Raw genomic sequence first — 14,136 nt, 5'->3', positions numbered from 1 at the left:
TGTTTTAAATTAAGAAATGTTAGAACGGTTTATTGTTGCAAATAAAATATGCTTTAGCTGAAAGGCAGCAAAAGGAAGGAAAATGCAACAAAACTGACATGAAATTGTTTACTTTATCATTTTAATGTTTCTTTCGCTTTTTTGCAAAACAAACAGCGTAAATGTAAAACAACTCCTTTGTATTGTTTAAACAAAACAACTCCATGACTGACTGACATTTTTTAAACATGTCTGTTTTTCTAACCATCTGTGTCATGCTACTTCCTGTGTTTCCCCTAGTTGCAACGTTTTGTTTCTCTTTCTGTTTTCATTTTAATTTTTATGTTTTGTTTTGTTTCCACTATTTTAATTACAATTATTTTTATACAAAGATTATATCATTACGTTCGGCATTCGGTTTCGGTACGGGGGGCTGACGTTGAAATGCATACACATTGACAATTAATTGTGCCAAGAAAATAAAGAAAAATAAAACGATTAGTGTTAAATATAAAAAAATATCGCGCCACATCACTACTACTTCTAGACACAAACACAAAGGCTTCCCAGCAATAAAGATTAAAACTAAATTTGTCTCCCTCTGCTAACTCTCGACTTAAGAGTGGGGAATAGCTGGAGCCCTCTCTGTTGCTGTTGTGAAATGTAGTTGACGTTAGAGTATCTTACTGTTGTTTTAATTTTAATTTATGTAAACTGCACGTGTTGGGGTTAAAAGAAAATGCTAAAACATTTTCCAACTACTATATGCCCCAAATATCCTCAAGTATTTATTGCGAGTGTGTGGTAACGGTAGGGAGTTGAAGTCTTGTCTTGCTGTTTTGCTTCCTTTCTGCTGTAACTAGTTGATGTAATGGATATTAATGTAACCACGTCATTTTCATTTTATTACTGCCAGTACGGTTTACCATCACCTGCTGCTTGCTTCAGCTTTAGCTGTTCTCTGTTGGCTGTTTGTTATTAAATGAAGAGGAGTTAGCTGATGTCTTAATGTTAATTTCCGCTCGCTGGTTCTTTTGTTATCGCAGAGTTGGCTTTTTCTTCTTGTAAACTCTATCTTTTTGCCAGCAACTGCAAAAGTATCTGTATTAGTTTAGTTTGTTCCCGTTTTCTCTTCTCTAGGCACTGAGCTGCACTTTTATTGTCTACCGTTGCACTTTTGCCTTGTGGTTGTAAAATCCTAGTAGCAGAGTTTAGTTATTTCTGCTTAAAGTTCACTTGTTCAATTTAAACGCTTTCTGTATGTGTTTGCTTGAGAGTTTTATTTAAAGCATCATGTTGTTGTCTCTGAGGTTGCTCCCCCTCTTTGTTATTTTTAGATTTGTTGCAATTTTGTTTGTTTCCGTTTCTTTTAAAATCCTGTAGTAGCTGCTGCTAAAACATTGTTCAGACTTTGTTAGTTTTTTGTTATACTTGTTGTTTTCCACAATATTTGTCATTTTTTTGTTACTGTTTGCGTTTATTAAACAAGTCTTTCTTGTTTTTTTTTACTTCCGTTTCCGTATTATATTTTCTTTTAGCATAGTGCTATTGCTAGCTTTAGGCATTATGTGTTAATATTTTTTTCGGTGAGAATTTTTACACCTGTAAATAGCAAAAAAAAAAAAAAGATGAAAATGTCAGTTTTAAGATTTGTATTTTTTTGGGTAAAATAAGTAAAGCTAAGTCAAGCGAATAGAGGGGAATAGCTTTGATAACTTTAATCTTAAGGTTTTTTTGTTATGATTAATTATGCGTATGTTCATATGATAGAAATATATTAAAAATTAAAATTTATCAAAAGCACCAAACTAGAAATGTGTGGTGGAATTACAAAATTAAGTGGAAAATAAATCTGTAGCTTCTAAACGGATAGTCTATTTAGGATTACTTTCTGAGTAGAATTTGGTTAAAATCGGCCCATTACTTCCAACACCCATGCAACTACCCTTTCTGATTTATAGTTCAGCTGTCATAAATATTGTTACGAATTTAATTAAAATTTCGATTTTAATTTAACTGTTTGCAACACTTATCATGTTTATAAACATTTTCATCAGTAGAAGCTTCAACTTATCAACAATGTTGATAGCATGCGGTTATTAGCATTGTTTGTAAGTATGGCAACACTAAATGTTTAAGCTGCTAACATTAACATCGAAAGTTCTAGAATTCGAATATACTAGTTTTGACCGTTATGGCAGCCGTCCAAACCTTGATTTCGTTCAGCTCACTTGGGTCCAATAAACGTTCCCTTTTTGATAACTGAAAAGAGAATGAAACAAGAAAGGAAGAAAAAGGGAAACAGAAGTTAAAGAAAAGGGAAATCTATAGATTGAGTTATAGTGAAGTTAACAAGAGTAGAGTATAGAAAAAGAGAGAAGAGGGTGGAGAGAAGAGGGGTTAAGAATTCAAAGAATTCGAAAAACGCAGACCATCACTGGATAATTGCTGGGTCCCTAAGAGATAAAGTTTGCGTGACCGGTCTTATCAACCATCCGCTTTCCCTGATAAAGGCGTCTATACACCTTAGTTCCTTCACAGAAAACCCGGAGAGGGTACTCTCTCACCTAAGAGCCTAGCACGTAGATCACCCAGTGACGGTTATTTACAAAATACTAAGTGTAGGACGGTTTCTTCCTCATCCTCGTTCTGACAACTTCTACATAAGTCAAGATAAGGTAACCCATATCTTGCGACATGAGTACCGAAAGTGCAGTGTCCGGTGATCATCGCCACCAAGTTGCTCAGTCGTATTCGTTGTAACCGAAGTAGATACGACGTGGGTTTACAGTCCAACGCAGGCCATATCATCCTCGTAGTGGCACAAGTGGGTTCATTACCCCACCTTGCTTGTGCAAGTTCGTAATACGCGTCATGTATCAATTCAAGGCTCCTCTTCCCGCCAAGTAATCGGCAATACAATTGCCCTCATTGTCCCTGTGTGCACGTACATATGTGAGTACAACGATCGAATGTCTCGCCATCTCATTTAAGGATGTCCGGCATTCCTGGACCATATTCGATGTTGTATAAACACCTACCAGGGATTTAATTACGGAGTTACTGTCAGTATATATACGCATAAATCTACCAGATACACTGTAATATCTAAGCCGCTCTTCTAATGGCCGATATTTCGGACTGAAGGATGCTGCATCCATTTGGGAGCCTAAAGGATATTCTTATTCAAAATTCAGGAATGTATATGCCCACTCTATCCCCCTTTTTGGACCCATCCGTATAGATCGATAGCCTCATTTCATCAACAGTTTTGACCGTTAAGAACAATCTAGGTTAGTGAGTTTATCATAGGCACTGTTAGTCTGCTTTTACACAGGGCAAGTTTTCTTGCGCAAGTCTAGAGTTTATAGGAGAGAGAGGCAAGAAGAAAGAAGAGGGGTACACACTTGCTTGTACTGGCAAGTCTCTTCAATTCTCTTTTGTTTTCTCATTTTCATTATGGCGTCTATTAGGTTTTGACATACAAAATTGCACAGAGACTTGCTGTGTGTAAACAGACGAGCAAGTTTAAAAGGGAATCGAAGAGACTTGCTTCAAGTAAACTTGCTGTGTGTAAAAGCAGACTTAGAGTTAACATCAACAGTCTTTTATTGTCAATCAAAAGTATCCGGTTTATTTAAAGTAAATAAACCACTGTTTTTAAAAGGTAAAACCGTAATAATATATTACTTATATAGATATCCGCTCAAAATTCTGTACAAATAAGTTTTATTTCCAATATAAAACACTATACTAAACTAAAGATATGCACAGGTTCATCCGCTGTTTACAGATTTTTTAAACAAAATTTTTTTTTCTTCAAAATTAATATATAGGCAATTCCACGAGAATCGCACCCTTAACATTTTTTTTCAAGATGATTTTAATAGAAGAAAATAATAAGATGTTACTATGTGAAAGTATTTAGATCATATTACAACATTTTAAAGACAAAAATAATAGTTTAAACTGATTATATTTAACTTTTTTATGCTTTAGGTATGTTTAAAGCTAAAATTGCGTCGAAAACTAGGCTCCCAATTAGCTGGTAGTATGAAATGAATTTGACTCTTATTGTTTTTTTGCTATTGTCAAATTATTTATTGAAACCGAATGTATATTTTCTATTCACTTTTTTAGTTTTTGTGTACATATATTTACAGAATATATGTATATTGTTTTATTATAAGAGAAAAATCTGTCACGTACGGTATGTCACGTACGATATTAAATTTTATTTATTATAAAATCATCCAATGATTGTTTTTATTTAAATATGACGGATTGTAAAGGAAAAATATTTCGTTTAGTGTATGAAATTAGAAGAAAACATAACGCCTCTCACGATTCGAATATTTTCGCATATTTCTACATGTACCTCAAAATGAGTTCCGTTTTATGTCACTCACGATATATCCTTAATTCGCTCAATATTTTGGACAACAATATTTCGAAAGAACTTTTTATTATTTTAATATATAGTACCCTCTTAATAGAACATAAAGACCAAATTATTTTTCCGATACTCTTATTTTTGCTAAATCTATTCCACTATATAGGCGTACAAATGTCACGTATGATGATATGGAATTGCCCATATATAATTTAGTTTACACTTGCATATGAATTTGATGTCTGTGACATACCAGAATATCTTTGACCTCATGTATTTTAAAACAAACTTATTATTCTTAGACTTTTCAAAACATTGATAATAATATAAATTTTTATATTTCTTTTTTTCAGGTGAGTCTTTTGCATATTATTAAATCATATTCTGAGTAAGTATTTCAAGTAAGAAAGTTACGTAAATTATTTATGGATTTAGAAAAATTACATTTGTCTTAATCAAAGATTACACAGGTCAACAGCAAAATAGGCTTTACTAACCACTATATAGATAGATAGGTTACCTAAGCACAAAAATGGTAAAAAATTTAATTCTATGGATAGATTTTTTTTAAATTTTTTTTAAATTGTGAATTCTTTTAGATGTTTCTCCACAAAAAGGTTTAGTCCGATATTATTGAAGTAAACTTAGAAAAGTTCAAATTGACATAACCATTAATCTGTTATATATTATTATATTATATATTACGTTTTAATGGGCTTAGTAGTTTCGGAGTTATAATAACAAATTGATATATTTTTTACGTGAAAATAGCAAATTTTTGTGTTTTAAAAAACTCATGAAAAATCGAGAACGGCAGAAATTGTTCATATTTATTACCTTATCATAAAGCCCCATGCAATAGAAACAAAATGAGATATCGACTATAAAAATCGCTTAATTCATTTCGAATTTATTCACAATTAAGTGAATTCGCTCATTTTCACAAAATTTTAGTTTTTTGTTTGAGATACATAAAATTGAGTAGTTAATGTTCTTCTTTCGATTAATTGAATTCTGAAAACATTTTTCACATTCTATGTAAAAATTTTCACATATATATTGCATTTAATCGGCTCAGATGTTTCGGAGTTATGATAACAAATTGAACCAAAAAATATATTTTTATGTGAAAATATAAAATTTGTTTGTTTTAAAAATATCATGAAAAATCGAAAACGGCAGAAATTGTTTAGATGTCTTATTTTATCGCAAACCCACATGTAATAGGAAAAAAATGAGAAATCGTTCATAAAAATCTGTGGACTATTTTCGTATTTATTCATAATTAAGTGAATTCTCTTATTTTCAAAAAATAGTTTTTGTTAAAATTTACACTCAAAGTACACGCTTGTAAGCACATACAATTTTCTGAAAATGAGTGAATTCACTTAATTGTGAATAAATTCGAAAATAATCCATCGATTTTTATGGTTGATATCTCATTTTGTTCCTATTACATGTGGCTTTGCGATAAAGCATAAGCCTGAACAATTTCTACCAATTGCGATTTTTCATGATTTTTTTTAAAACATAAAAATTAAGAAATAAATTTTTTGCTTCAATTTGTTATTATAACTCCGAAACTAATGAGCCGATTGAATCGCAATATATATGTGAAAATTTGTACATAGCGTGGGGAAAATATTTTCAGAATTCAATCAATCAATCGAAAGAAGAACATTAACTACTCAATTTTATGTATATCAAACAAAAAAGTAAATTTTTGTGAAAATGGGAGAATTCACTTAATTGTGAATAAATTCGAAAATATACAATCGAGTTTTATCCCCGATATCTCATATTATTTCTATTATATGCAATAAACTTGAACAATTTCGTTCGTTTTCTATTTTTCATGAGTTTTTTAAAACACAAAAATTAACTATTTTCACGTAAAAAATGTATGTTTTGCTTCAATTTATTATTATTACTCCGAACCTACTGAGCGGATTAAAACGCAATATATAACCGGATTAAAGGTTATGTAAATTTAAACTTTTCTAAGTTTATTTTAATAATATCGGACTAACCCTTTTTGAGTTATCATAAATTACGTGGAGAAACGTCTAAAAAAAATCAGCATTTTCAAACAAAAATATTAAAAAAAAAAACTTCTCCACAAAATTTAAAATTTGGACCATATTTTTACTACTGAAACCACAATACATCAAAATTGTGTAGTGGTTTTAAAAGACCCTAAAATTTGTTCGATTTTGTTGCCCTCAATTAGAGATAGACGGTATTTCCATAATTGTGATTAAATCACAGTGATTGAAAAATCACTGGTAACAACTGTTACTGAATATTTTTAAGTTTTTACCTTTAAAAAACGGTGGTTTATTTCCTTTAAATAAACCGGATACTTTTGATTGTAAATAAAAGCCATTTAGTAGTATAAAATTGTAACAACTTAAATTTAAACAATGTACATGCTTAATGTATTTTCAATTATCAATTTAACAATTTAAATTTGTTAATAAATACCTGTTTTTTAAACCGATCATGTGTTACGATCACATTTTTTCACTTACAAACACTAGTCTTATGCCCGTAATTTCAACAAATAGATATCTATCAGTGCTTAGTTACTTATGGAGTAAAAATATTTGGTAATTTTTACCCATAGATATTGATTTGAAATTAATGTCTAGTTACCTTTTAGGTAACTTTGTCTGCTGGTTATTTTACACCGTAGATATCTACTTGTTGAAATTACGGGCATTATTCATACATTTTTTGAGCCTTCACATATAATAATTTGTTTAATTGTTTTATTGATTAATGACCGTAATTTCAACAAATAGATATCTGCGGTGTAAAATATTTACACCATAGGTAACTACGCACTAATATGCGTTATTTCACTATGTATATTTCTACTTAATTACTTAATTAAAATCTGCATTACTGCATCTCAAAAATATTAAAACTTTAATATAACTCTAATTAAAAGCGAAAACTTTTGAATTATTTCACACACTTCCTAAACAAACTTATATATTATTAAATCTATGATGTAAGTTAGGAAAGTCCCAGCAAAATGTTGTTAATGGAAGACTTTTTTTTAGCATTTTCAGCTTTTCTATTTTCGATTTTTGAACACCATTAACAACCTAGCAATTTACCCTGTTGACACTTGATAGAACATAAAATGGATGCAGGTGAAAAGTTCAAGCGCGGGTATCAATAAATAAAAAAAAACAAATATCATAGGCCTTTGAGCTTTAAGGTCTTATTGATAATCAAGAACGTCTTTAATACATTTTTGATAAATTTATTAATTGGAAATTAATAAATTACATAAATTTCGAATGGTGCCATCCTAATAAACATATTCACTTTAGAAAGTGCGTAATTAAAGAAAATATTTAATACTAAGCCATTTTAATTGCACTGTTCTAAATAAAAACGAATAGAAAAAAACACACATTTCCTGCAATAAAAAAATTACTTTTAGAAAATAACAACTTCTCTATGGCAACATAAGTTCTACACATAGATTGTTTATTTATGCCTGGAAAGAAATAAACTGAAAACTAAACTAACTGTTAACTACAAATATTTCCTTTTACATTATGTACCTATACATGACAGCTAGCTAAACTTGGATACTAGGATGGCACTTAGTTTACAACTTTTGCGATTTTCGAAGCTCCCAATTTAAAATTCAAATATTGAAAATATGATCCAAAACGGATTAAACAAATTCTGACATTTTTAATCCACAACAACTTAATACCAAACAAAGCTAAACTTTTCAGGCATATCTCAAATTCAAAATTTAAAATTTTCAAAATTTTTTAAGAGAAACTTCAAAGTTAATTTGCATCCATTATGGATTAGCCTGTATATTGATTTAAAATTGGCTGATTTCCAGAAAATTTAGTTCTTGGTCACAAACTCGTTGAAATTATTTCATAAAATTGTATGTATTACACTCAAATTACACGCTTGTAAGCAAATACAATATAGTGAAAATGAGCGAATTCACTTAATTGTGAATAAATTCGAAAAGAATTCATCGCTTTTTATGGCCGATATCACATTTTGTTCTTATTACATGTGGCTTTGCAATAAAGAAATAAATCTGAACAATTTCTGCCATTTTCGATTTTTTATGATTTTTAAAAAAAAAAAATTATATTTTCAGGTAAAAAATATATTTTTTGCATCAATTTGTTATTATAACACCAAATCTACTGAGCCGATTAAAATGCAATATATATGTGAAAATTTGTAGACAGAATAGAAAATATGTTTTTAAAATTAAATCATCCAAAAGAAGAACATTAACTACTCAATTTTAAGTATATCAAACAAAAAACAAAAAATTTGTGAAAATGAGCGAATTCACTTAATTATAAATTAATTCGAAAATATTCAATCGATTTTTATAAGCCATATCTCATTTTATTGCTATTATATGTGACTTTGCCATAAAGTAATAAATCTGAACAATTTCTGCTATCTTCCATTTTTCATGATTTTTTTAAAACAAAAAAAATATATTTTCACGTAAAAAATATGTTTTTTGCTTCAATTTGTTATTTTCACTCCGAAACTACTGAGCCAATTGAAAAGCAATATATAACGGATTAAAGGCTATATAAGTCTCAACTTTTTTATGTTTATTTTAAATACATCGGACTAACTGTTTTTGAGTTATCATTAGTTATGTGGAGAAATATCTAACAAAATTTTTAATTTTACTTAAACATTTTTTAAAAAAAAATCTACCCATAGAATTGAAATATTTGTCTATTTATACCCTACACCACTATAGTGGGGAGGGTATTATGAGTTTGTGCAAATGTGTGTAACGCCCAAAAATATTGGTCGATTAAACGATGTCCGTCCGTCTGGTCGGCTGGCTGGCTGTCCATGTAAACTTTGTGCGCAGAGTACAGGTCGCAATTTTGAAGATACTTCAATGAAATTTGATACGTATTATATTTTCGGCTCAAGGACCAAGCCTATTGAAACTGGCTGAAATCGGTCCATTATCATCACCTAGCCTCCATACAAATGTCATCCCGAAATTGGACATTATCGGTCATAAATGTTTAATTTATATATGTATCTCCACAAATTCCGCTCCAAATAAGTTTTATATACACAAAATTCATGTCACCAAATTTTGTTACGATCGGTCCATAATTAGTCATAGCACCCATATAAGGCCCACTTCCGAAAATCGCTCAAAAATATAAATTATTGAAATTTTAAAAGAAAAATGTTTTTGTTCTTTTACTTAGTGTAGGGTATTATATGGTGGGGCTTGACCGATCATTATTGTTTTTGCTTTTATTTGTTTTTATAACTCCGAAACTACTGAGCCAATTGAAACGCAATATATATACGGATAACCTATAATCCGTATATATATTGCGTTTCAAGTCTCAACTTTTCTAAGTTAATTTTAACATTTTAATCGGACTAACCCTTTTTGAGTTATCATAAAGAAATGTCTAACAAAATTTATAATTTTACTTAAACATTATTTTAAAAAAAATCTATCCATAGAATTGAAAAATTTTTCTATTTTTTTATACAGGTAGCCATGATTCTATATAATGGTTAGTCAAGCCTTCAAATCTATATAATGGTTAGTCAAGCCTTTTTTTCCTGTTGATCTGTGTTATGTAAAAATTGCAATATTAAATTTTGTACTGACTTTTACAAAACTGAATCCTTTAATGCAATTTTTTTCACTTAAAATAAGCAACCTCTAAATGTTATCCGATTTTGCTCAAGTTTACAGCATTTGATTTTTAGATGACAAAGAGCAATTTTAAAACTTGGCGACATCGAAAATCGTAAAGGCCACCCTAATGGATACACATAAAAATACAAACATATTAAGAACAAAAAATATAGAAAATAAAAATACTCTTAGACTTTTGAATGCACTCATACAGTAATACTTGCAAATCCCCTTATAACTTAAAGTTAAATTATCCAAATCAACTGACTGAATGCCTGCTCAATAGGAAAAGGAAATTGTGAGAAAAAAAAACAGCATAGTTACATTTTGACATACACGCTAACAATCACTATGCTCCATTATTTTTAACACACAACTAAAACATCTCTCAGAGGGTATTTTGGGAGTAGAGAATGGAGAGGGGCAGTTAAAATCACTGGAAGGAAGTTAAAAGTTTTATTTTTTTTTTTAGCATAAATGCTTGTCGTGTCATGTAGTGTATGCATTTGTCGCATTTAGTTTTTATTACACATGAATTCAGTTCAGTACTCACTTAATCCATATACCCTGCAGCTCTTATAAGACAATTATGAATGTTCAATGGGGGGACAGTATAATTTCAGTTGTCTGAAATTTGTGCAAAATTTGATCAGGATTGCCGCATAATCAACATATTTATGACTGCTCAAACATTATTCGGGGGGGACATTTGACCGATATTGCCCATTTTCAATACCAAACAAATCTTATCAACAGACGGACGGACAGACACACAGACACACATACAGACAGTCGAACGGATATAGCTAGATCGTCTTAGAATTTCATATTGACCCAGAATATAAGATAACATTTCCAAATCGAAATGTATACAAACAAATTTAAACCAGTATTTATTCTATTTTTATTCTATTCTATATAATCAAATCAAAATTCTATTGGCAACAAATCACAATGAATCTGATTTATCTGAACAGAAATAACACTTTAATTTTAAGATAAAATCGTATAATGAAACTCCAGAAATATTGCCGGGAATATACTAGGAACCCTAGTCCCTATTTCCTTTCCTCTAGGTCAGTGGTAGTAACTTCTAGGGTAGTTAAGCAATGAGACTGCAGGGCTTTAGCACTGTGACGAACATATTTCCATTAAAAGATTTTAAAGTGTGATTATTTGGTTGAGATAAAAAAGCAAATGAATTTGAGTTGTTTTTTTTCATTTTCTTAAATTCCTATTAGCTGCATTTAGCACTTTTAGCTCATTTAGGAATATCTTTTTACAATGGCTCTTAATTTTTGCTTTTTTATTTTTCCTATCTACTGCTAAATGCCTAATATCACTTGAAATTCTTACTCTTAGAATATTTTTGTGGATAAAGAAACTTTTGTTTGTCCTGTCTCTAGAGATTTTCTTCATCAGTTCTTTGTCTATTCTTATTATACACGCTACCAAAAATGTAAGATGTTTGTTAAATTTATTAGATCGTTTGTAACTCATATAAATATTGGTTAGAGACAAAGCTTAAAAACTAGGCTTCATATTTTATTCATATTAATATTTGTCACACTCTCCAAGAAACCGTTTAAAATAATAATAATGAGGACATATTCATGGTAAAGAACGTGACATTCGTACATCTTTAAAGCAAATAAGAATAACAATAAAATAAACTTGATTTTATTTTATCAGCAAAATGTAGGTTTTGTTATTTTTCTTTCAACATATTGTCAATGAACATGGGATTCAGAACGCTACATTCAGAAAAATTAAAAAATCTGCGAATAAATTTTTAAGGAGATATTTTTTCAACTAAAATAGTATAACACGGCTTTCTTTTTATAGTTGTTATATTGAGATATTTGCAATTTTAATATGATTTATCACGCGACATTAGTTCAAGTAATTTCATCAAAAACTTAGTTTTGATATACATTAGTGTCCCTTACAATTAAATGTTTGAAATGTTGAAACAATACCCGCTGAATATTTTCGCAATGATCTAAAATACTACCAAAGCTTTTTTTTAGCTTGTTCTAAGAAGAGCAACCCATGCCGCTCGTCGCTCAAAGTTTTGAGGTGCATTTTCAGGAGGAAAATATGCAATTTTTCAGTTCTTGTAAAAATTTTGCCATTAAAAAATAATTTTTGCAATTTAATTTAAAAGAATCGAAATATGTCCGTAATTGTCGTTCTAATGAGATATAAAAGAGTAAAATAGGTTAAAAAATGTTAAAGTTATTAAAAATTCCACATGCCAATAACGTGTCTCAGGCCACTAGAACAAGAAATGTAGAAACAAAATTAACATATTTTAAGAAATATTAAAATAAAAGCTAATTTTTACTTAAAATATATCCATATTTACTTGTATATGAGTGTTTGTCTTAGTAGGAAACCTTTAACCTATTCGCAGGTATGACCAAAAAAATTATTTTTTTAACAGCAGTTTCAAAACTCAAATTTCAAATTTTTAAAAATTTTGTTAAACAAATTTTAGAATTTTTTGATCATCATATGGGAATTTATTGACAACATAATAGGGAATAAAAATGTGAAAAAATTATGTCAATACCTCCCATAGTTTTTCCGTACCTGTGATATAAATTTTGGGATTTTCGAGAAAAACTAATTTTTTGTTCATATTTTGGCGAATGAGACCAATTTCCTTACTGTTATTAATTTTAAGTAAAATCTGTCCAGAATATTATAGTCCAGGTAATTTTAAATATAGTTTGAAAGTTTTCCTAAACTCGGAAAAGGTTAACTCTTAAATATTCAAGGTCAAAGGTGAAATTTTTCAATATTTCTCTTGGAAAAATAGCGAAATGTTACATATTTTTGGGCCGGATTTTATGAAATAACATGAAGTCTAGTATTTACAATAACAACACAAAAATGGAAATTAACTTTTAATCTCGAAAAACACAGTAATTTTGAGCCCAAGTGCTTTTAAGGGTTAATTTAAATTTTTATTTTTACAAAAACTGAAAAAATTGCAAATTAATTAAAGGCACTATAATTTGATTTGGATTAAAGTTTTCAGCCACGAAGTATTAATAACAAACGATGATTTTGGTATAAGAACACGACTTTAGAACATCAGCAAAATCAAATTCAAATTTTACCGTTAATTGGTTCAATTTCTCTTAATTTGTTAAATTTTTTGTTGATAGAAAGTTTTGTTAAGATGTGTGCCTCGTAACTGACAAATTTATTTCCATCATACTGGTATTTTTTTTTTTGAAATAAATGTCATCTACGAAATGACAATATTTGGATGGCAACAAATTTTTGATTTACATTGGGCCATTTTAAAGATACTTACAACCAATTATATTTTAAGTGTTTCATTTAAAAAAAAAACTCTAAATGAATAACTCTATATTAATAAAATTTAACCCGCAAGAGTGCCTCAATGCATGCATTACAAAACACCAATTATGTCAAAAAATAATTATAATTTTTTTTTTAAATTAACGGTGCACAGTGGTATGAGAAAAAAAAAGATGGAAATAAATCTGTAACTTCTAAACCATTAGTCCGATTTGAATGAAATTTGACATGCGCACAGACGAATAGGCCCACCAGGGGTGCTGCCAGGGTTCCCCAAAGTAGGACACCTCGGGTATGTTCAGTTTTTAAAACGATCCTATTTCTTCGGCTGTGTTCCGATTTCAAAACGATCATATACTACTAGCTATATATTATCTCTTATAACTTAGGAGATATTCGCATTTGAATATTAAATTTTTAACATTTTTACCCACCCTACTCCAGTTTTTTGATAACAGCAGGTCTAAATATATCCCGATTTTCTCCATTTTTATTTTATAGGTCTAACAACAAATAAAGAAAGAATTGTTTAAAAATCGTGACTGAGTCCAAAGTTACATGCATTTGAATTTAAAAAAATTTAAAAAGGCGATTTTTCGCTATTTTTTTGGAAAAAAGTACTTTTATTCTTTTTAAGTTATCTAAAAAATTTCTGAAAGGATGTATAAAGAATTTATACCTTTTGAAAAGCTAACTTTACATCGAATATTTTAAATTGAAAAAA

At 29.5% G+C, this 14,136-nt stretch overlaps 2 protein-coding genes across 5 annotated transcripts in view; one reads left to right on the top strand and one right to left on the bottom strand.

Moving 5' to 3' along the window:
* tmod (tropomodulin) overlaps positions 1 to 14,136 on the top strand; it is a 301,961-nt gene that overhangs the window by 163,287 nt on the left and 124,538 nt on the right. The window lies entirely within an intron of this gene.
* LOC135962333 (uncharacterized) lies at positions 362 to 515 on the bottom strand. The gene has a single exon (XM_065514200.1). It carries the CDS (start codon positions 509 to 511, stop codon positions 362 to 364), a length of 150 nt encoding a protein of 49 aa, XP_065370272.1. The 5' UTR covers positions 512 to 515.

This window comes from Calliphora vicina, chromosome 1, assembly GCF_958450345.1.
Source record: "Calliphora vicina chromosome 1, idCalVici1.1, whole genome shotgun sequence".
NCBI classification, from domain to species: domain Eukaryota; kingdom Metazoa; phylum Arthropoda; class Insecta; order Diptera; family Calliphoridae; genus Calliphora; species Calliphora vicina.
Note: the sequence above shows the minus strand (reverse complement) of the source record. Positions and strands in the feature narration are given on the sequence as shown.

Excerpts from the sequence above, each read along its gene's own strand:
- LOC135962333 (XM_065514200.1), bottom strand. The coding sequence starts at position 511 with ATGTGGCGCGATATTTTTTTATATTTAACACTAATCGTTTTATTTTTC.